General features: G+C 38.3%; 4 protein-coding genes across 5 annotated transcripts; 2 read left to right on the top strand and 2 right to left on the bottom strand.

Moving 5' to 3' along the window:
• The first annotated feature begins 1,417 nt into the window (after positions 1-1,417).
• On the top strand, positions 1,418-5,594 carry LOC118041456 (uncharacterized). The gene is made up of 2 exons (XM_073404374.1): positions 1,418-4,773; positions 4,929-5,594. The coding sequence occupies exons 1-2, from the start codon at positions 1,911-1,913 to the stop codon at positions 5,309-5,311; spliced, it is 3,246 nt and encodes a 1,081-aa protein (XP_073260475.1). The 5' UTR covers positions 1,418-1,910; the 3' UTR covers positions 5,312-5,594.
• A 2,760-nt stretch (positions 5,595-8,354) lies between these two features.
• On the bottom strand, positions 8,355-12,167 carry LOC118041534 (embryogenesis-like protein). Of its 2 annotated transcripts, none has more exons than XM_035049048.2 (2): positions 11,477-12,167; positions 8,355-8,597 (listed from the first exon to the last, which is right to left on the bottom strand). In XM_035049048.2, exon 1 carries the CDS (start codon positions 12,024-12,026, stop codon positions 11,481-11,483), a length of 546 nt encoding a protein of 181 aa, XP_034904939.1. In that variant the 5' UTR covers positions 12,027-12,167; the 3' UTR covers positions 8,355-8,597; positions 11,477-11,480. The 2 variants fall into 2 exon arrangements, with proteins under 2 accessions (XP_034904939.1, XP_034904860.1); XM_035048969.2 differs by lacking the exon at positions 8,355-8,597 and adding an exon at positions 11,149-11,368 and having other exon boundaries at positions 11,477-12,160.
• Positions 12,168-14,940: 2,773 nt separating this feature from the next.
• Positions 14,941-16,551, top strand: LOC118041741 (uncharacterized). The gene is made up of 4 exons (XM_035049263.2): positions 14,941-15,065; positions 15,158-15,461; positions 15,592-15,756; positions 15,845-16,551. The coding sequence occupies exons 1-4, from the start codon at positions 15,015-15,017 to the stop codon at positions 16,120-16,122; spliced, it is 798 nt and encodes a 265-aa protein (XP_034905154.1). The 5' UTR covers positions 14,941-15,014; the 3' UTR covers positions 16,123-16,551.
• A 55-nt stretch (positions 16,552-16,606) lies between these two features.
• On the bottom strand, positions 16,607-21,033 carry LOC118041660 (polyadenylate-binding protein 3). The gene is made up of 7 exons (XM_035049163.2): positions 20,541-21,033; positions 19,069-19,844; positions 18,874-18,951; positions 18,682-18,771; positions 17,823-18,119; positions 17,069-17,293; positions 16,607-16,964 (listed from the first exon to the last, which is right to left on the bottom strand). The coding sequence occupies exons 1-7, from the start codon at positions 20,797-20,799 to the stop codon at positions 16,743-16,745; spliced, it is 1,947 nt and encodes a 648-aa protein (XP_034905054.1). The 5' UTR covers positions 20,800-21,033; the 3' UTR covers positions 16,607-16,742.
• Positions 21,034-21,064: the final 31 nt, after the last annotated feature.

The following is a 21,064-nucleotide window of genomic DNA, read 5'->3' as shown; positions in this document are numbered from 1 at the left end:
TATATGATACACGCACCCCCTTTTAGAAGCAAGTATTATAATTGAAAAAATATAAATTAATATTTATATAAATAAAATTTATTTTTAAAATGAATCTAAAAATAAAAATTATTATGTATCTTTAGCATAATTGCTCTGTTTATTTTTGTGTTTTAAAAATATTTTTAAAAAAATTTGAAATTTTTTTATATGTTTTTAGAGTATTTTAATATATTAATTTCAAAAATAATTTACAAAAAATAAAAAATATTATTTTAATATATTTTTAAATAAAAAATACTTTAAAAATTAATCCAAACTGAACTGCTAAAAAGGCTCATGGCGCGGAATCAATCATCCACTGCAAAACATTTGTGACATTAATGAGAGAAGTGTCTCGTGCGGCTAAATTGCTAGGGAAACGCAGTTAAAACCTAAAACCCTAATCGTTACCTGTGCCCTAATATATTCCAAATCCACACCCATCTCTCTCTCTCTCTCTCTCGTGTGACTGTCTGTGTTTCATTATCTTTAGATCTCCACTCCCAAAACAAACCCACCTCCTTCTCCTCGGTAACCAAATCACTTGGATATTCCACCACCCCACAGTAATTACACTGTAAAAAGAAATATTTGGGCCTTAGGCCATCTAGACGACGCCACCATGAAACTTCCTCTGTATCCACGCCACCCTTAACCCTAACCCTTTTATTATAACAGAGGCCACGTTTAGGACCTTATAGTTTATGCAATGTATAGTAGTGTGAGGAAAAAGACATTGAAAATGGTTGCTTACTCCGAAACCCTTTTACCTTTCACAATCTCCTAAGCTGCCTCACTCCTATTATCATCAGCCTCTTCTCTTCCCTAGGCGCCCTCTCCATTTTGTTGTTTACTCTCTTTTTCCGGTGGACTTAAGACGGATGGCGGATTCCGAAACTCTCGAATCTTACCCACTTACATGCCCTCTTTAACTGTCGGGAAGGGTGATTTCTAGTATTTTGTTGAACTGTTATTACACGTGTCGACCATGATTGCTGTCAGGTCGAAGTTTAAAGCAATCCTAGCCATCGGTTTAATAGGACCCATTTGTCTTTCTGGCAGCATGCATTTATATTGAGCTATTTAGACAGCCAGGGTTGTGCCCTGTCAGCAACCGGGTGGCCCACTGACCCGTGCACGTCCCCAAATATTGCCACGTGCATGTATAAGGATGGAGAAACTGATGTGAGCACCCAAGAGAACAAAAGGTCAACACTACCCCACTTGACAACAAAATGCTTCCATGCTGAAACAAGGGCAATTTGGGCTATTCATAAAGAAGCTGAATCGCCCGCCCATGTGAACTGCTCTAAAATAAGAGCTACTTATTTAAATGCCAAAGCATAAAAGGCAACCAGAAGAAGATTGTTCAAACTCCAACCTCAGCCACCATCCACCATCCACCGTCAGGTCCACCACAACCACAACCACCACCATCTCAGCCACCACCACCATCTGCACCCAGAAACCGACCATGGATAAAATGTGCAGTTTCAGAACTTGGACACAAAGAGCTTGATGATATCTTCATCTTGCTTACAATATTAGCACCATCACCACCGGCCACCACCCAGCTTTGGTTGCCTTTGATATCAGAGAGGGAATTTTTTCGGGTAACGTTTTCTTCACTTCGACTGTATCAGCCACTCTTCCACAAGAGATCTAGTGGCACTCTTCTTTTTGTATAGTTCACATGCATGGTTTCAACACTTTGGTGTAAAACTCAAGCATCCAAGGCCTCCACGGGAACTGTTCTCACATGCATGTTGTCTCCTGAGTGGACTTTCTTTCACCATCTCTGTACCTCCATTCACTATCACCATTTTCAAAATCATCAAAAAAATCCTCCTTTCTATTAACCCAAGATTTCTCAAATCATCATCGCTCTAATGGAGAAGCCAAGCCACCATTCCCTCTTGTTTTGCTCATTCTTGGTAATGATGATAACCAGTACCAAAACATTTTTTGTAGTCTCTCTATCTTCTGATGGAGAAGCCCTTCTTTCTCTTATCTCAGCAGCAGACCAGTCAGCAAAAGCATCCTCATCAATCCTCTCCTCATGGAACCCATCAAGCCCAACTCCATGTTCATGGCAAGGCATTACGTGCTCTCCACAAAATAGAGTTATTTCCCTTTCTCTCCCTAACACGTTCCTTAATCTTTCCTCGCTGCCCTCACAACTCTCCTCTCTTTCCTCTCTACAACTTGTCAATCTCTCCTCGACTAATATCTCTGGCGCTATCCCTCCTTCATTTGGCCTACTCACCCATCTTAGACTCTTAGACCTCTCCTCTAACTCTCTTTCTGGTACTATACCACAGGAACTTGGCCAGCTCTCTTCCCTTCAGTTTCTTTACTTGAACTCCAATAAATTATCTGGTAGGATACCTAGCCAACTCGCAAACCTTACTTTTTTACAAGTTCTTTGCTTACAAGACAATCTCTTCAATGGTTCAATACCATCTCAATTGGGTTCTTTAGTCTCGCTCCAAGAATTTAGAGTTGGAGGCAATCCTTTTCTTACAGGAGAAATACCGGTACAATTAGGACTGCTAACCAATCTCACAACATTTGGTGCTGCAGCAACTGGACTTTCAGGGGTATTACCACCCACATTTGGGAACTTGATCAATCTTCAAACTCTGTCTCTTTATGACACGGAGGTATTTGGTTCTATACCACCTGAACTCGGGTTGTGTTCAGAGTTAAGGAACTTGTACTTGCACATGAATAAGCTCACTGGTTCAATCCCTCCTCAACTGGGTAAGTTGCAAAAACTTACTAGTTTGCTTCTCTGGGGAAATGCACTATCTGGAGCAATCCCAGCTGAACTTTCAAATTGTTCATCACTTGTTTTGCTTGATGCTTCAGCTAACGATCTTTCGGGCGAAATACCTGCTGATTTAGGAAAGTTAGTGTTTCTCGAGCAGCTTCACTTGTCTGATAATTCACTTACTGGTTTAATACCCTGGCAGTTGAGTAACTGTACAAGTTTAACTGCTCTCCAGCTTGACAAGAACCAACTGTCAGGTACAATTCCATGGCAGGTTGGTAATTTGAAGTATTTGCAAAGTTTATTCTTGTGGGGTAATTTAGTGTCTGGTACAATACCAGCCTCTTTTGGGAACTGCACAGAATTATATGCTCTTGATCTTTCAAGAAACAAGCTCACAGGCTCAATTCCAGAAGAGATTTTCAGTTTGAAGAAATTGAGCAAACTTCTGCTTCTAGGGAATTCATTATCAGGGGGGTTGCCTCGCACTGTTGCAAATTGTGAGTCTTTAGTGAGATTGAGGCTTGGAGAAAACCAGCTTTCAGGTCATATTCCCAAGGAGATAGGCCAATTGCAGAATTTGGTATTTCTGGACTTGTATATGAATCATTTCTCTGGTGGCCTACCTTTGGAGATTGCCAACATCACAGTTCTTGAGCTGTTGGATGTGCACAACAACTACATTACTGGAGAGATACCGTCTCTACTAGGAGAGCTTGTAAATTTGGAGCAGCTTGATCTTAGCAGGAACAGCTTCACAGGTGAAATTCCTTGGAGTTTTGGAAATTTCAGTTACTTGAACAAGCTCATTCTCAATAACAATCTGCTCACAGGGGCAATCCCAAGGTCCATCCGAAACTTGCAGAAGCTAACGCTGCTTGATTTGAGCTATAACAGCCTCTCTGGTCCAATCCCACCTGAAATTGGTTATGTCACAAGCTTAACGATTAGTTTGGATTTAAGCTTAAATGGATTTACTGGTGAACTTCCTGAAACGATGTCTAGCTTGACACAGTTACAGTCACTTGATCTTTCCCATAATTTCCTTTATGGAAAGATTAAGGTTCTTGATTCCCTTACTAGCCTCACTTCCCTTAATATCTCCTACAATAACTTTTCAGGCCCAATTCCTGTATCACCATTCTTCAGAACTCTATCTTCAAATTCATACCTACAAAACCCAAGACTTTGTGAATCCACAGATGGTACTTCTTGCTCTTCGAGAATAGTTCAAAGAAATGGATTAAAATCAGCCAAAACTGTAGCTTTGATTTCAGTTGTTCTGGTTTCAGTGACCATTATAGTCATTGCTTCCTTTGCTATAGTCGTGCGGAACCATAGGTATGCAATGGAGAAATCTTCTGGAGCATTAACAGCATCGTCAGGAGCCGAAGATTTCTCCTATCCATGGACTTTCATCCCATTTCAGAAGCTTAACTTCACCGTTGATAACATCCTAGATTGCTTGAAGGAGGAGAATGTGATCGGGAAAGGCTGTTCTGGGATTGTTTACAAGGCTGAGATGCCAAATGGGCAGTTGATAGCGGTGAAAAAGCTTTGGAAAACAAAACAAGATGAGGATCCGGTGGACTCTTTTGCTGCAGAAATTCAAATTCTTGGACACATTCGACACCGGAATATCGTGAAGCTTTTAGGCTATTGTTCGAATAGGAGTGTCAAGCTCCTTCTGTACAACTACATTTCAAATGGCAATCTGCAACAGCTTCTGCAGGGGAATAGGAACCTGGATTGGGAAACGAGGTACAAGATAGCTGTTGGTTCAGCTCAGGGTCTAGCTTATCTTCATCATGATTGCGTGCCAACAATTCTTCACAGAGATGTTAAGTGCAACAACATACTTCTGGATTCAAAGCATGAGGCCTATTTGGCAGATTTTGGCCTGGCCAAACTGATGAACTCTACAAATTATCACCATGCCATGTCCAGGGTAGCTGGGTCTTATGGTTATATAGCCCCAGGCAAGCATCCCTGATTTCTAGAACTCCAATATATTTGTTCATGTTTTTTTTAGTTGATTTGTCATCATATGCTGATGGAATCTTATAGTGTGCGGTTCTATTTATAATTCTTATTTCATTTGCTAATAATAAATATATTTCCATGTTCATTGCAGAGTATGGATACACCATGAACATTACAGAAAAGAGTGATGTTTACAGTTATGGAGTGGTATTGCTAGAGATCATAAGTGGCCGCAGTGCTGTTGAGCCTCATATAGGAGATGGATTACACATAGTTGAGTGGGTGAAGAAAAAGATGGGAAGCTTTGAACCAGCTGTATCGATACTAGATGCAAAACTTCAAGGTTTGCCTGACCAAATGGTGCAGGAAATGCTGCAAACACTAGGAATTGCAATGTTCTGTGTGAACTCTTCGCCTGCAGAGCGCCCCACCATGAAGGAGGTGGTCGCATTGTTAATGGAAGTAAAGAGTCCACCGGAAGAATGGGGAAAGACTTCTCAACCTCTAATAAAACAGTCATCGAATCAAAGTTGAAATAATTTCGGTCCTTGTTTTTCTTTGCTTCCAAGGTAATCATTGATTGATTCTCTTTTCCTATCCCAAGAAGACAAAAGAGGAGAGTTGTTGAAAAAATTGAAGAGTGTGCTTTGGATATTGTTATCAGATTTAGCTGGTGGTCCTGGGTGGGTTTCTTGTACAGTTGTAGAAACAGCAATGTGGTTGAATCTGCTTCATCCTTTGCTTTTTTCCCAATTACAATTTTTTATTTACATGCAACTCTATGCATTTCCTTTTTGTCCTCGTTGATGTTACTGAAGTTCCTGAATTTCTGTGAAATGTGATCTGCTGCTTATGCCCACAGGATTAGATTCCCAAATTTCAGCCATAATTTAGGTTTGTGTGGTGCTTGCCACAGCAGGTGGCAGTTGAAACAACATCATAAAATAAATTTCAACTGGTAACTTGGAAACATTCAAGCAAATTTACTGACAGCACATAACGACATGTATACAAGTAGCAGAATTCATGCAACAGCAAGAGAGCACGAGACAGAAGTAAATGAAAACAGATCCTCAGAATCATATGAACATTCGAGGATGTCCAAAATGTGGGACAGGGGGATTGTGTCTGGCCCTCTTCGATTGAAGAAAACAGAAACGTTAAACCTATTGCCGGTGGAATTGCTACTCATCACGGAAGGACTCCCCATACATGTCTTTGCATGTAGGGCCTATGATGCAGATAAAAGCAGACAGATAGAAACAGGCCATGCTTTCCTCCTCCTCCCCCCCATGCCTGGACAGGCTAATTTGTATCCCCTTTCTCACTATTCTTCACATGGTCAACATCACCCTTTTTTCATGAGACAAGAATCGGGTCAAAAAGATCTAATAAGAAAATAATTGCTGCAACATCCCCATTTCCCTCTTGCTCAATGCCCTTTTGGCTATTTTCTTTTTTCCTGATAAAGAGAGAAGAATCCGTTGTTTAACTTAAATTCAGAACCTCAACATGATAATACCTTCATGTCACGTGAATAAAGAAATAAAAAGATCCATGATTAGTTCAATAAGCTTCCCTTTTTGTTTCTTTCATGGCCAGGTCAATCTTTACAATCCCAGGTATTATGGGCCAAAGCAATTTGAAGTAGAAATGATGTATGCAGACCACACTCTACGGACCACATTCATCGTGTATTTGCACTGGAGCCTCTGCAATGGTAGGCGATGAAGCTGCATAAAACTTCAATTAAGTATTTTGGGCTTTTTCATGGGCTGGACTGGAATGTTTGGCCTTAATACTGAGCTGGACTGTGATATTTGGGTCTGGGTCTGGGTCTTCCTCTTCAAAACAAGTCTTAGTTAATGAACCCTCCTCTTCCTATACTCAAGTAAAAAATGAGAGAAAAATAGAGTTCGTAGAAATAAAAGCGTGTAATGTTAGGTTTATCCCGTTAAAAATATATTATCTTTAGCTCCATCTCTTGTCTTTATCTTTCTTTTAGTACCCTTTGTCTTCAGCTTTATAACAGCAAGAATCCTGGGAGATAACCTTAGACAGGGGATTATATGAGGGAGGTTTATTATTTTACTTTTAGATCTAACAAATTATTTTGAAAAATTCACACCAGAATAGTTACGAGTTGATAAAAGCTTCTTCAAAAACAAAAGGAAAAATTAAAGTAAAATTCAACTAGATATAGTATGAGTTAGAAATCAAAATATATTGGATAGAATTTATAATTTTTCAATTTTTATGTTTGAAAATATAAATCAACCCATGTTTTCAACAAAATTAAGTTTTTTTTATGAAAAATTAATTTTTTATATATATTTTAAATCGTTTGATATATTAATCTTAAAAATATTTTTTAAAAAAATTATTATTTTAATATAAAATACATTTTGAAAACCAACCAATTTTTACATATTAGAAAATAGGGGTGAGCAAAACCGGTACGGTTCGATTTTTATCTAAAAAACTAACCAAAACCAAAATTTGAAAAACTTAAAAATTCAAACCGAAACCAAACCGGAACCAGTTCAAACCGACCGGTTTCAGTTTGGTTCGGTTTTTTTTATAAAAACCGAAAAACCTGTACTATTTCTTCGTGAATCAAACTGTTTGGAGCTTATATTTCTAATCAAATTAACATGATTTTTAGAGTGAACAGCCATTAAATATTTATCTTCTGCTTCTTTCCCACTCAAAATCACACACCTGAAAGATTCAAAGGTAATAACTAATAACAATAATAATAAGTCCAGTCATAAACCATCAAATAAACCATTAAATATGATATTCATGAAGAGAGAATATATGTAGCATCCTTCAAGATTCTTGCTTTGAAGCCAAGAAGAGCTACCCTGTCCGCCTCTGCGCAAACTGAGGTCTGCAGTGGGGTTATTGTTTGAGCAAGTGATAGTGGTGAAGCAAGAAAGAAGGATAGCAGTAAAAGCTTAGAAACCTATCTTAGAATCTGCAGGAGAAACAATAATAATAAGTCCAGTCATAAACCATTAAATATTTATGTGTTCATAGTTATCAGCTACTTGGAATTCAAACAGCTAAACTTAAAAAGATTATACCTTTGCGTTGGTTGGTGGAAGGGAGAAAACGAGAGAACGAGGTGCGGCTGTGAGGAGATGGAGTCGCAGTCTTTAGGGTTAATTAGATTCTAGAAAGTGATTTTTTTTCTCTATTTATAGTACCATTTAAATCAAACCGGTTCGGTTCGATTGAGGTTTTTCCGGTTTCTGGTTTTGAAAACCGAAACCGAACTGAACCGAAAATTTTTTGAAAAAAAATAATCAGTTTTTTTTTTTCGGTTCGGTTTTTTCGGTTTTTTTTTTCTTGATTTTTTTGTTTTTTTTGCTCACCCCTATTAGAAAGTATCATGCAACCTGTTACTTTTGAAACAAGCAATAAATGGCGCAACCGATTCTCTTGGAAAATGTACAATTATACTTCACCCAAACGGCTAGAATATATATATATATAGAACGAACCCCGACAAGAGGTGGCCCGAACAGAATAGTTTCAAAAGAAAGAAGAGGTAGACAAGAAGACAACCAGTTCATGCTCGCCACATGAGAATCGACGTCCTCTTCTTTAACTAAAAAGGAAAAATCCCGTTGTCAAAATGGTTGCAACCGGCGCCTTTTGTGTCTTCTCTGGTCCAATTCAAGTTACTTGGTTTTATTTGTAAATAAAATGGATAAAGCTGCTAGTTGCATTTGGTGCTTTTCAACTTGAACATGGCCTCTGGTGACATCAAGTTGCAGAACTTGCTGCTTGTCCATACTTGCCAGAAGCTGTCCTGAAACATTGCAATCAAAGAAATATCATATAGAAGTTAGGGCTCACAACCTTCCAATTCGAGTTCAATTTCCTAGTGACTTCTGCTTTTTAGACCACTAAGCTTGTCCCCAAAAGCCACATAATGGAATTTCTTTTCTCCACATGCATTTTATCTGTTTCTGATACCATTTTCCCTTTGCTCTTTCCTTTCCTTGTATGCTTTGCTTTTTATATGGGCTGCAATTTCCCACATCTCTCTCCCTATAAACCAAATAATCTTTGAAAACCATGGACTGCAGTTTAACACGCCCTACTGCATTAGCATGCAGCCATCCCTGAGAACCAGTCGGCAAACTCTGACAAATTACTTGGATATTCTGCTCCTGTTTAACTACTGTTAGTGAAGCACCATGTTACCTCGTCAGCGCCTAAACAATACATCCAGTAAATTCCCATTACATGTCAGGAGACATTATCTCACCCCTCGTCAACTACAGATCTTCGCTCTTCCGAAGAGCCATCCCTAGCCGAGGTTTCTCAGCGCGCCCTCTTCTGGTTGAGTAAATTATACATTAGTCCCTATAGTTTTGTATAATGAAATGAATAGTCTCTCTAGTTTCAAAAATAATTAATTAGTCCCTATGTTTTGTATAATGAAATGAATAGCCTCTCTAGTTTCAAAAATAATCAATTTGTCCCTATGTTTTAAAAGCTGCATGTAACTTGACATTTCCTGTTATTTCTCAATTTATTTTAAGTAATAGAAAAAAGAATTGGATCATATGGAAAGATTGATGAGAAAAAAAGATATTAGATGGTCAAGTCAATTGCTTTGCAAGGAAGACAATGAAATTCAGTTTCCATTATTGTGTTGAACAGGAGTTTCCACGAAATACTGTATCATTTATTAGAAATATTTTCCAGAAAGTGAATTTTCTAGTGACTACCAAAGGGCAGCCTATGAATTGCTTGCTAGTTCATGGATCTAATTCCAGAAGAATATTTCTAAATTCTAATTTGACTCAGCACTTAGTTATGCCAGATAACTAAAAGTCATCAACTACATATCATGCCATACCAATCTACAAAGCAACATCCTTCTTCGTAACAACAATGACATTGCTGCCTTCCAAAATGAGGTCCACAATCTTTCCCCTCTCCATCTCAACTTTAACCAGTTTTGGAAGTATAAAGAATAATAACGCTAAACATACACTCCATAACATGATTGTGTGAAAGCATCGGCGGGTAAATTGTGGATCAGCTAAGAGCAAGTTATTTCAGCCTGAACTAGGAAATCAATAACATGAAAAAGCTCAAAAGAGATGAAGCCTCTAGTTTATCGAAGAATTCAGGTGCTGGCTAAGGAAAATGGAAGGGAAATTGAATAAGTTTAATGTTGTTGGCAATATCTATCACTGGTTACTGAAAAAATGCCCCATTCATGAGCTAAATTTACTTCCTGCTGATGTATTAAAAACTTTCCAACACCCGCATGGATCTACCTGTCTCAAAACGAAGATATAAACACTGCTATTTGAGCATTCTCTGTCACATCAAAGAGACATCTAAAGGCAGGCATTTGAATGTAGTCGTATCTTTTTGCTATTGTGGCATGAAATTGTAACAGGCAACAGGAGTGTACATGCTTACAAGTTGCATTTTTCCATCTTAATCTCCAACGTTTTTGGGCTTTTTACAGGATATGTTCTGCGAGATTTCGTAGTGTGCACCATGGAAAAAAGGACAATAGATGGTTAAAGACATTCCTAATCCTTCGAAATTAAATGTGGCTTTTAGCCTGCCATATTGGTTGGACAAATTAAGATCCAAGCCCACTTGTTGAATAGCTGCCCAAAACTTGACTCTCTTGTTAGAGGCCACTGTTTGGAAGAGGAATCTATATCCATTGTGTCTAAAAATCAGTCTTCTTCAATAAACAGACTACAACTCCAGGGTGTGGTCAAGTCTACAAGTGGGAGATAGGTGGTACAAAGAGGTGAGAGCAGTGCAAACTGCAAAGGAATAACAAGGACCATTGATCTCAGGATTGAAGAAAACTGTAAGAATTCAGTGTTTGACAGTAAAAAACATACAACTCTGAATAAAAAGTACAAGAAACACGCAGTTAGTGCCTGTTAATCCAGTACTAGGAACCTTGACGCAAGCAAACTTTAATGGAGTTGAATGTATTTCTTAGGCATTTCAGAGCACTCCATGGCAGATCCCTTCTCGTTGTATATTACCTATGAACTTGGCCTCATTGCCACTAAACCACAAAATGCTTGAGTTGACTGTGGAACATGTGGGCTCTTAATATTTTCTCCTAGCTCTCAATTTCAACCTTACATATCAAAGTATCATCCTAATCTTTGGTGGGTTCTTATAAGCAAGAAGCTACTCATTGGATATAGTTAAAAGCATAAACTGCATTGGTGCATTCTTAGTTCAGCAACAGCAATATTTCCCCATAGCATTTATCCATTTGTTTTGCTCAAAATAAAATCCGTAACATCCATAATAAGAGAGGCAGACTTACCTAAACAAGCTCCAATTCGTCAGTCAAAGCATGAACATAATAGAAGCATGTGACCATTCATTGCGCCTCATATTGTCAAAAAATTATTCTAAGCTACATAAAACAATATCTTTTAAGTCAAAAGGTAACAGAGTTTCCACTATTAGTACCATTGACATTATTAAATTTGAACTGATCCGTTATTCAAAATCATCTTCATTTCCTACCGTTAATATCCCATGCATCATAATTCATAGCAAAGCCCTTTCCACCTATAACATCAATATCAAAATTATCCTCAATGAGAACAAAATACATTGCAAAAACCCAAAAATGGAAAGCACTAAAGAGAATTTAAGCGAAGACTCATTATCACAAACCTCGTTAATCATCTAACTGCTGAAGCTCGGCCTTTAACTGCTCCATCTTGAGCCCCATTGACCTTTGCAAAGCTGCCTTTTCACTCTCTGGCAATTTACCTAGTAGTCCTTCAAACAGGTCCGTAACTTCCTTCACTGCAGCCCTTGCACACTCAGCCTCTTCATCAAAATACACAGTCTCTTTTGACTCCGAAGCCATGTCGATCTCCTCTCTTGCCTCTGCAAACTTGAGGTTTATCATGTCAACTTCTCTGTTGACATCTAACAAGGGCACCGACTCACCTCCAGACTCAGTACTGTGTCCTCTCCGATTTTGGTCGGTCAGGGACCGAGCTCGAGTGCTCGGTCTACAAGGGTGTGTGAAATTATGGAAATTTGAGACGGGTGTGTGGAGAAATTTGGGGTTTCGAGAGTCGATTGAGTTCGGAACGAAATAGGTTGAAATCAGAGCTCGCGACTGGAGGGGGGACGGATTTGTGGGTTTCGGGGAACGTTCAAAGGGGCGTCTCAAAAGCAATTTGAAAAGAGAAATCTGCAATCGCTTCTGCATTTTCACTGAGCAAGAGAGCAGACACCCAAAAGAAATTCTCTAGGCTAAACTCTAAAACCCCAACTCCCAACTCCCTTCTTTTACAGGTTTAGACTGGGCCTAGGCTATGTAAAGATTGAAAATGGTCTGGATGAAAGGTGTGGATCTTTTTTAGGTATGCATCGTAAGGCCCTTATCAATGTCAAAATGGGTCATTCTCAAACCACCGATCAAAAATGAAAAAAAGCAGCAGGTAGGTATAGTTGGAAAGATGAATTAATGATGTAATGCGGTGATTGGGCGCTTGTTTGGAAGTAATGTATACGTTGTTTTTAAAAGATTTTTTTTTTTAATTTATTAAAATATATTTTTTAATTTTTTATAGTATTAAAAAGTTTTAAAAATTTTCAAAAAAATAACCAATTGAACCGTAATTTAAAAACATGTTTTTTTTTTGGCACAATGTTTTTAATATTTTTTTAGATTGGTTTTTTACTTTAATTTTTTTTTTTTTTTACAAGAATCATGAAGAGTCAAAACAATTATCTCAATCTAAACTCTAACAAATCCAGAAACCCCGTTTGGCAAAGATGAGCCTTATAAACTCTCTCAACATCACAGAACCAGGCATAAGAAAATTCCCACGGCTCGCCAACTTCACTTGAAACAAATACCACTAAGCTGGCCTGGCTGCAGTGACACTTCTCTGTGTGCATTTGCCTTGTTCGTGCCTACAAAGGGTCAATAGCATTGAAAATTAGCGATAGAATATTTCAGATGCAAATAACGGATTATATATATATATATATATATATATATAATTTTTTTTAATATTAACAATGAATTTAGTAACAAAAAATTAATTACTAAAAAATAAATTAATATATTAAAAATCAACAACGAATTATTCATTGCTCATGACATGCAATTTATAGTCACTGTACTGATAAAAATAAATTAATATACCTATCTTAATTTGTTGTACCATATTCATTGTAAGATGAAATATGTTCTTTGCAAATGGATTTCTTGGGAGAACAACACAGAAAAAGTTAAAAGAAAGTAAAAATGGGGTTGTTGGAAAAATAACGTTCTGGAATTACATATTTATGAAGAACAATTTAAGAGAAAGTGACAAAAAATAGGGTGGGTTTTTGAAAAAAAAGAAAGAAAAGGGATAGATTGATGGGGTTAGGGTTATTTATTTGGAGAGTGAAAATTGTCTGATTTTGAGATTGATAATGGTCTCCTTTGATGTAAGGTTTTTTTATTGCAATATATACAATGTAACAATTAATATATTAATTTATTTTTTAACAATCGATTTTTTGTTGCTTAAATCTGTTACTAATATTAAAAAATTAATATATATGTAATCAGTTTTTTTTTTTTTTTTTTTAGTAATGTGAGTTGTCCCAAGTGGTGGTAATCTTACACAATTGCTTTAATTAATAAGGCCGCATAAAGTTTTCTATAAATAAGAATGTTGATTACAGTTTTTGTTCTCAGTGATTGCATGGTTTGACAGCTGCAAAGCCCGGTGCTCCCTGGAAAGAAAGAAAAAGAAAAAAGCGAAAAAACAACATGATCCTTCATAATAATCATGGCAAATGTTAAGACCTGCTTCAATTATTACTTTTAACTGTTTTTTGCAACTAATGGAGAATCATAAACAATCAGGTGTTTGAATAAAGCATGAACAATCAACTGTGTTCATCATCAGGTTGAGTTCCTGCGACCGGACAGTGAGATAGGCGTTACATGATAGTTGAGTTAGAAATAGCTCAGCACATTTTCTCAGCATTCAATGTCAAATTTCATCAATAAGAACTCCATTCCAGTTCCCTTTCTACCAATTTTTTTGGCAAACAGAAACTATCTCCTTTCCCGGCCGGGTTTTCCGCGGAACATCCATGCCCGGAGAGGCGCGTTCACATGAAAGAATATTTTCTACTATCAAGAACACTTCAGAGATGCAATCCCGAGGTGAAAAAAAAAATTTAATACACTGATTTATAGCTAAGAATATTAAATATATATATAAAAAACGTGATATAAGAAGAATGAGGAGTACAGCTCTACATGCCAAAGGAGGAGAATGCTAGAGTGACGTGTTTGTCACTAACATGGAGCTTCAAGTCGAGGGAAATACGGGGAGCCCCACTGCACTCAGTACCAGAACCATCGGTTTCAGCGCGTCTGAAATCAACAGAAATGGGGAGGATCTGGATTTGCCTGACCAAGGCGGCCAATACCAAACAAGAAAAAAAAAAAAGCGCCGATGAGCGGCGGATGAGAAATAGAGGGAAAATCGAAGGTGATTTGAGAGGCGAGTGGCCGTGTACAAGACCCTTTCCATCCAAAGACATCAGTACCTAAAAGAGGGTGAAGAGCTTTGACTTTTGATTGCTGGGTTTTGGTGATGGTGGCCAGGGGTTTACGAGAGCATCTTTATTGCGAGAGCCAAAAATAAAGTGCTAATTTTTTAGCATTTTGTTCCGTAATTTTGCAGCTTTACTTTAAGAAAAAAACGAAAAGTTAAATGTTTTTTTCCAAAAAAAAAAAGTCATTCTTAGCTTCAAAACATTATAAATAAATTATTTAAATGTTCGTTTTTTATTAATTAATTTTTTCAATATCTTTTCAGAAAAAAGTGATTTTTTTAAAAATATTTTTTTATTTTAATATTTACAAAATAATCATAAAAATAAAAAAAAATATCGATTTAATATCTTTTCAATTTTTAAAATACACTTAAAAACAAAAATTATGTTTTTTTTTTCTTAAAAACAATTAATAGATGGGTGTAGCCATATGCGGTGACACAAATCGGGCCACGGGCCCATTTCCAGCAGCTGGCCCAAAATTCTAAATATTGGCGCCAAATACTCAAAATTTAAACCTCCAGAACCCCCTCCCCGCCAAAAAAAAAAAAACCATTTTAAAACACAAACCCCAAACAGATCGAGAAACAAAATCGAAAAATTCCTTTCCACCCAGAAGAAGATCATGCAGACGATTTTCATCGCCCTACAGTGCTACCAGTGCTCCACGATGCAGGCACCCTCATCTTTCTCTTTCTCTCATTTTTACCAATCTTTCTGTTCATCTACCCATCCCCAGACATAAACATTTTTTTTTCGCATGTCCAGGTGAAGCAAAAGAAGAAGAGCAGCATCAAGTGGACATGCGTAGTTTGCAACCAGAAGCAGTCCGTAAGGAAAGTCTTTGCTCAAGGTTGCATGGCTAAAGACCTCCGCAAGTTTGTCCAATCATTCAACATGTCTCGCAAAATCGCTGACGAACAAGACTCCTTCGATCAAGATGCAGCGCTTATCCCAACATCAGAAACTGATCATGTTGGGTTAAATGAAGATTGTCAGAGAAAGAGGCGCTCTGATTGGACTGAGTACCTTGATGCAGAGGAAGAATATAATATTAAACAAGAGGATGAAGGTACCTGCACGTGTTTCTTTTTAAGTGTAATTGTCTTAATTTTGATTAATTGATTGAATGGTTGAATATAATTTTGGGTTAATGTCGATCATGGCGCTCTTGAGAGGGAAATTGGAATATGGTAACGCAGGAGAGGAACCTGGGCTAATGGTCGTGACAGAGTTGCCCAAGGAGATGTTTAAGAAACCCAGATTGAAGAATGCTTTTGGGCAGAATAGTGGAGATCATGGCGATGGAAATCTGTACAAGCCGGTTTTTTCAAAGAGAAATGCTAGCAAAGTTCCCATGTCTCGAGGTACTGGAATCGTAGTAAATGAATTCAAGAGATTCCTCCTGTTTTAAGTTTCCTAGTTTTCACTGTTTTGGTTAACTTTGAGTTGCAGACAAGGAATCAACGAAATACCAGTCTACAAAGGCTGCTGGCAATTCAAAATGGAGTGATTGCAGGACACAGGTTGAGGAGGAGGAAAGGATTTCCCAGCCGACAACGGGGAAAACCAAGGCTTCCAAATGGAAAGATTACATAACGCAAGATGAAGATGGTTTTAACTCTGGGAGGGGGAGAAATGCTGGAGCTCCCCACCAGAACTGTGGTGATTGGGAGAACATATTGGATGACGATCAGAAGGTAGAAGATGATGTCCACCCAGACTTCATGTAAACATCTTTCACTCTGTTCAATACTCTTTCTATATAGGTCAGGGACCAAAATTAACTGAAATTTGGAAGCTTTGAGCTACTTGTCATTGATTTGGAGTGCAGTTGACCTCGTTTGAGATCATGCTTTTACTTATTTTAGAGGTTTAATTCTTCTACGGGTTAGGAACATTCGATGCTGGAAGCTCATCCTGTTCATTACACACCATAGAAGATGCAGGGAACCGTGCCAAAATCTGGTTTAGAGTTCAGACCTTGCAGCTAACAAAATGAAGACAGATAACGCGCCCTTTAACCCCGTTGGCTCTTATCCTTTATTTATTCAGTTCCCATTCCGTTTTCTATACATCATCTTGTGACACAAATTAAGTTTTCACTACCACGTTTTCAGATTGTGCTTCGATAATTTTGTGGCTTCAAGAATCAGAAAAAAAAACCCTAAAAATCGCTGTCATGCTCAAATTCGGTAGTCTAAGCTGCCAATCCACTAATACAATAAGGTCCTATAATATTAGTTTCAGAGAAAATTCTAACAAAGGGTGACGGGTCATCAAGCCCTAAAAACCTAGGCTCATAAACACCAATTTATAATCATTGTATTTACCCACGAAAATAAGCTATGCTTCATTCATTGAGTGCCAAGGAGCCAGGTTGATCACCAACGCTAGAAGCACCAGCTTCCTGAAGGACTTGCATTGCCTCAGCCACCTTTTTCTTGAGAGCATCTGGAGATTCAATAAGATGCAGCACCTCTGTTTGATCCATCTCCAATAACATCCCAGTCACCTTTGCCACATGATCTGGCTCAAGACATTCCACGAGGGGATAAAGCTGTTCACCCAGCATCTGCCAGAGATGTATAAAAAGATAAAAAGTTATGTTTCATACATCTATCTTCACCAAATAAAAAGCATTTTCCCAGAGTGGAGGAGCAATGTCGTGTTACATACCATCATGCGGTTCTCTGGTGTAGCAGAAGCCAGAGCGGTTGTGAGAGTTGAAATGGGCACTGGAGTGGTTGCCTGGGCATGACTAGGAGTTATAGGCATCCCTGAAGCCTCAAAGGGCAACGGCATCACTGGACCAACAAAACCTTGCGGAACCACAGACGAATCTATGCCATTTCTTGCGTTGCCCGCGTATCTTAAGCCTTGATTAGTATTCCCGTGCAATAGCTGAATTCAAAATGAAGTGGGTATCAGACATGGGCAAACAGTTGTAGCAGAATAGTTTTTGAATCAACTACAAGTTACATATCAAGATTAGGAGCAGCACCGAATTGAGTGCCATTACCCCATGATATGAAACACAAAGATGAGAATAGTATGATGCAGTCAGCCAAAAAAGCTCAAGTAATGATGAAAATAAAAGCGACCACTCTACTCTCACCATGCAATTAACCATCAGAGGAAGAAAGTTTGGACAAAACATTTCCAACAGATTGAAGTGCAATAATATCTCATAATTTAGCCATGAAGTTTCAATCAAGAAAGTGCCTCTTTGAAATAAAAACTAGGTTAAATTAAAAGGGATTTGCTCATGTAGAACAGTAAAATTAACATGGGAAAATTACCGACCACACTTCTTAGGTAAGGGGAAATATGACATTTTCTTATATAACAGAAAAAGGAGGGAAATAGGATGTGTTCTTGAGTGGCGAGATAAAGGAGGGAAATGTTGAAAGACATGTAAACAATAAAGCACCTGCTGCTGCTGCATCTGTTGGTGGTTCCCTCCAGGCCGCATGCCCATCCTCTGCCCCGGTTGTCCTTGCCTTTGCAGCTGATACGGCATAACAAAGTTGGGGCCTACACCAGCACGCATTCCAGGCAAGAGTTGCGGCTGGAAACTGTAGCCTGCAGGCTGAGGGGGCATCATGCCAGGAGTTCCTTGGCCAAAATAGAGCTGGTGTGGTGCAAGCCTAGGTGTGCCAGGATGATATCCAGGAAGTCCTGAAGGTAAAGTTGGCAGTCCAGGTACCCGAATTTGAGAAAAATGTGCCTGGCAAGAAACATCGTTTAAAATAATCCATCTACATTTCACAAATAAAATGAGAAGATAGGCGTTACATCAGATTCTACCATTGTATACTTTCAAACTATTGAACTTTTGAACAAGTGTAACACTCATCTCACTATGCACTACACTGATATTTCAGAAAACAGTGATGGAAAAGATCAAATTTGGGTGTTGAAAAGTAAATAGTGAGTTTAAAAGCAACCCTTAGATTCCTGCATATATCTTGCTTTGTCCAATTGCATCTGGATCGCGGTTTAGAGGGTATCTGAATTATTTCACTCCCAGGAAATCCTAAAAACGAAAGCAAAAAACTAGCTATTTCTGCTATAAACCAAAATCTTCATCCAGATTACCAACAACAATGATACAAAGATATTGAAGAGCTCAGTAGTCATTTTTTATTGAGGACTATGCAAGACATCTACAGGACATAACAAAGATGAATAAATAAATACATGCTTCCCACCAACAAATGCTTTCTTATTGAAATAAAAAAGAGAAAAGTAATTGTTTGACAAGAGAAATATGCGGTGATGAAGATTACCTGCAGCCGAGCTGTCCTTTCTTCTCTGCGTTGGGCAACGGCCACATACAGGGGTTTCTTTCCTATCATCTTTCCATTCATTTCACTCAGCTGAAAATAAAAATTGGTGGTAACAGATTAATATAAAAAAACTGCAAATGTAAGAGGCCAGATGGCAAGATCTAATTAGCAATTAAAAATTAAAAAACTTACAGCTCTTGAAGCTTCCTCAGGTGTAGAAAAGGCAACAAAACCAGAGCCCTTACTCAGCCCTTGTTGATCAAGCATGACCTGGAAGGAATATTACTACATGAATAACAAAATTGAATCTATTTGCATGAAAAAATAACCCAGTTATCACTTCCAAAAGCAACTGCATTGTAACTATTACTTGTAAATAGATTATACCTTGCATGATGTTATAGATCCAAACTCAGAAAATAATTCCTTCAATTTTTCTTCGTCAATGGTGTCGCCAAGATTTTTTAGGTAGAGATTAGCAGCCTTCATTTTCTCATATCTGCTGTTTCTTTCCTGTTCAAACTTGGCTTTCAACTCTGCCTCCCTTTCTCCTTTCCTTTGGGCCCTCCCAACATACCAAACCTTATCACTGAAGGTCATCCCATTCAACTTCTCAACAGCAGCAGCAGCAGAATCTGGGCTCTGGAAATTCACAAAACCAAAACCTCTGGATTTCCCATTTTGGTCCTTCACAACAATTGCACTGGTGATGGCACCATAACTGCTGAAAATTTTCTTAAGGTCCTCATCAGAAGTTGTCTCAGACAAATTCTTAACAGAAACATTAGTAAATTTTGGTGACCCATTAGCCTCAATCCTTTCTAGGCGTCGAACAAAAGGTCCAACATATACTTCTCTATCGTTTACCAACATGCCATTCAACCGGTTGATTGCACTCTGAGCATCTTCCTCGTTTTCAAACTGTATGAAGCCATAACCCTTTGATTGGCCATTGTTGTCAACAGCTACCTTGCAGGAAAGGACAGGCCCAAAGGAAGCAAATGTTTCGTGCAAAGCCTTGTTATCAATTCTAGTGTCCAGATTCTTGATAAAAACATTTGCATGTCCACTTCTCCTTGTAGTAGGATCACGATGAGAAAACATTATTCTGATAGGTTTCCCATTCAAAGGGGTAAAGTTCAGAACCTCCATTGCTTTTGCAGCTGCGGTTTGCAAAATGACAATCAGGGCCAAAATGCTAAGAAGTTTGTTTTGTTAGCAAAACGATTGAGGAAAAAGGGTGCCTGCCCTCGTATTTCCAGTCGCAAAGACATTACATGCACACACATACTTGAATTGACATCATTTTCAATGTCATTGAACTAAGATGTGCTACATTCAAAGGGTGCGAGGGAGGGTGACGGAGAAGAGTATCAGAAACATTGGATAAATCCCAGGAAAAACTTTTTTTTTAAAGAAGGGAGTTGTTATTCACTTTGGCTGGCTTTTATCAACCGTGCACAAAAAGTTTCTGAAGGATAAAAAAAACTAAGAAGCAAGAAGAAAAGGAAGCAAGCATCAATTGAAGAATTCCAATCTCTTCTCTCCATCTTTGCAGTAAAAAAAATAACCAGATTGATCTTAACAAATAGGACACTACAAAAACATTGGCACCACACACTCAAAAAAATTAAAAACCACAAGCTGATCACAAAAAAAAAAAAAAAAAACACTCAAATTAACAACGAGAAAAACTGCAGGACAATAAAAATATATAAAATTTAATGAAAAAACTTGAATAGAATTGTCAGCACTGATGCATGCACTCACACATTGACTAACACGTGAAAACAGATTGCTATCACAGAGTAAACAACAAAACAAGGGCCAAACAATAGTATAAATGGGAAGAAAATTACCATCTTGAGGATTGCTGAAATTGACATAAGCATAGCCGAGCGAGGTTAGCCCAGCCTGATCCCTACAAACCCTAGTGGAAACAACCGGCGCCACCTGGCTAAACAGATCAAACAGTTGTCCTTCTTTGACGTTATGCTCCAGATCCCCAACGTAGAGCGACCTGTTCGGAAACTGTTCCGCTGCGGGCGTTTCCGCTGCAGGAGCAACCACTGCCGCTGTTTGATCCGTAACCACTGGTACCGCAACCGCTGCAGCCATTGTTTTCTTTCTTCTCTCGCAACGGAAAGAACAGATTGAAAAAAGTATATATTTGTAGAGTGATTGGAGACAGATGTAAATAGAGAAAATAGGGTCGGCTGCGTAAACGGAATTGAATTCTTTATTTTTATTTTTTTATTTTTTTGGGTTTGTTTCCTCTTTAGAAAGGGAGAAGTGGAGGGGAGTTGGGGGAGAGGATGGAGAAGGAGGCAGCGAGAGTTATATATGTGTGCGTGGGGAAAAGAAAGGGACTTGAACCGGGTTT

Source organism: Populus alba, chromosome 14, assembly GCF_005239225.2.
Source record: "Populus alba chromosome 14, ASM523922v2, whole genome shotgun sequence".
Classification (NCBI taxonomy): domain Eukaryota; kingdom Viridiplantae; phylum Streptophyta; class Magnoliopsida; order Malpighiales; family Salicaceae; genus Populus; species Populus alba.
This window is presented reverse-complemented; position numbering and strand designations above follow the sequence as displayed.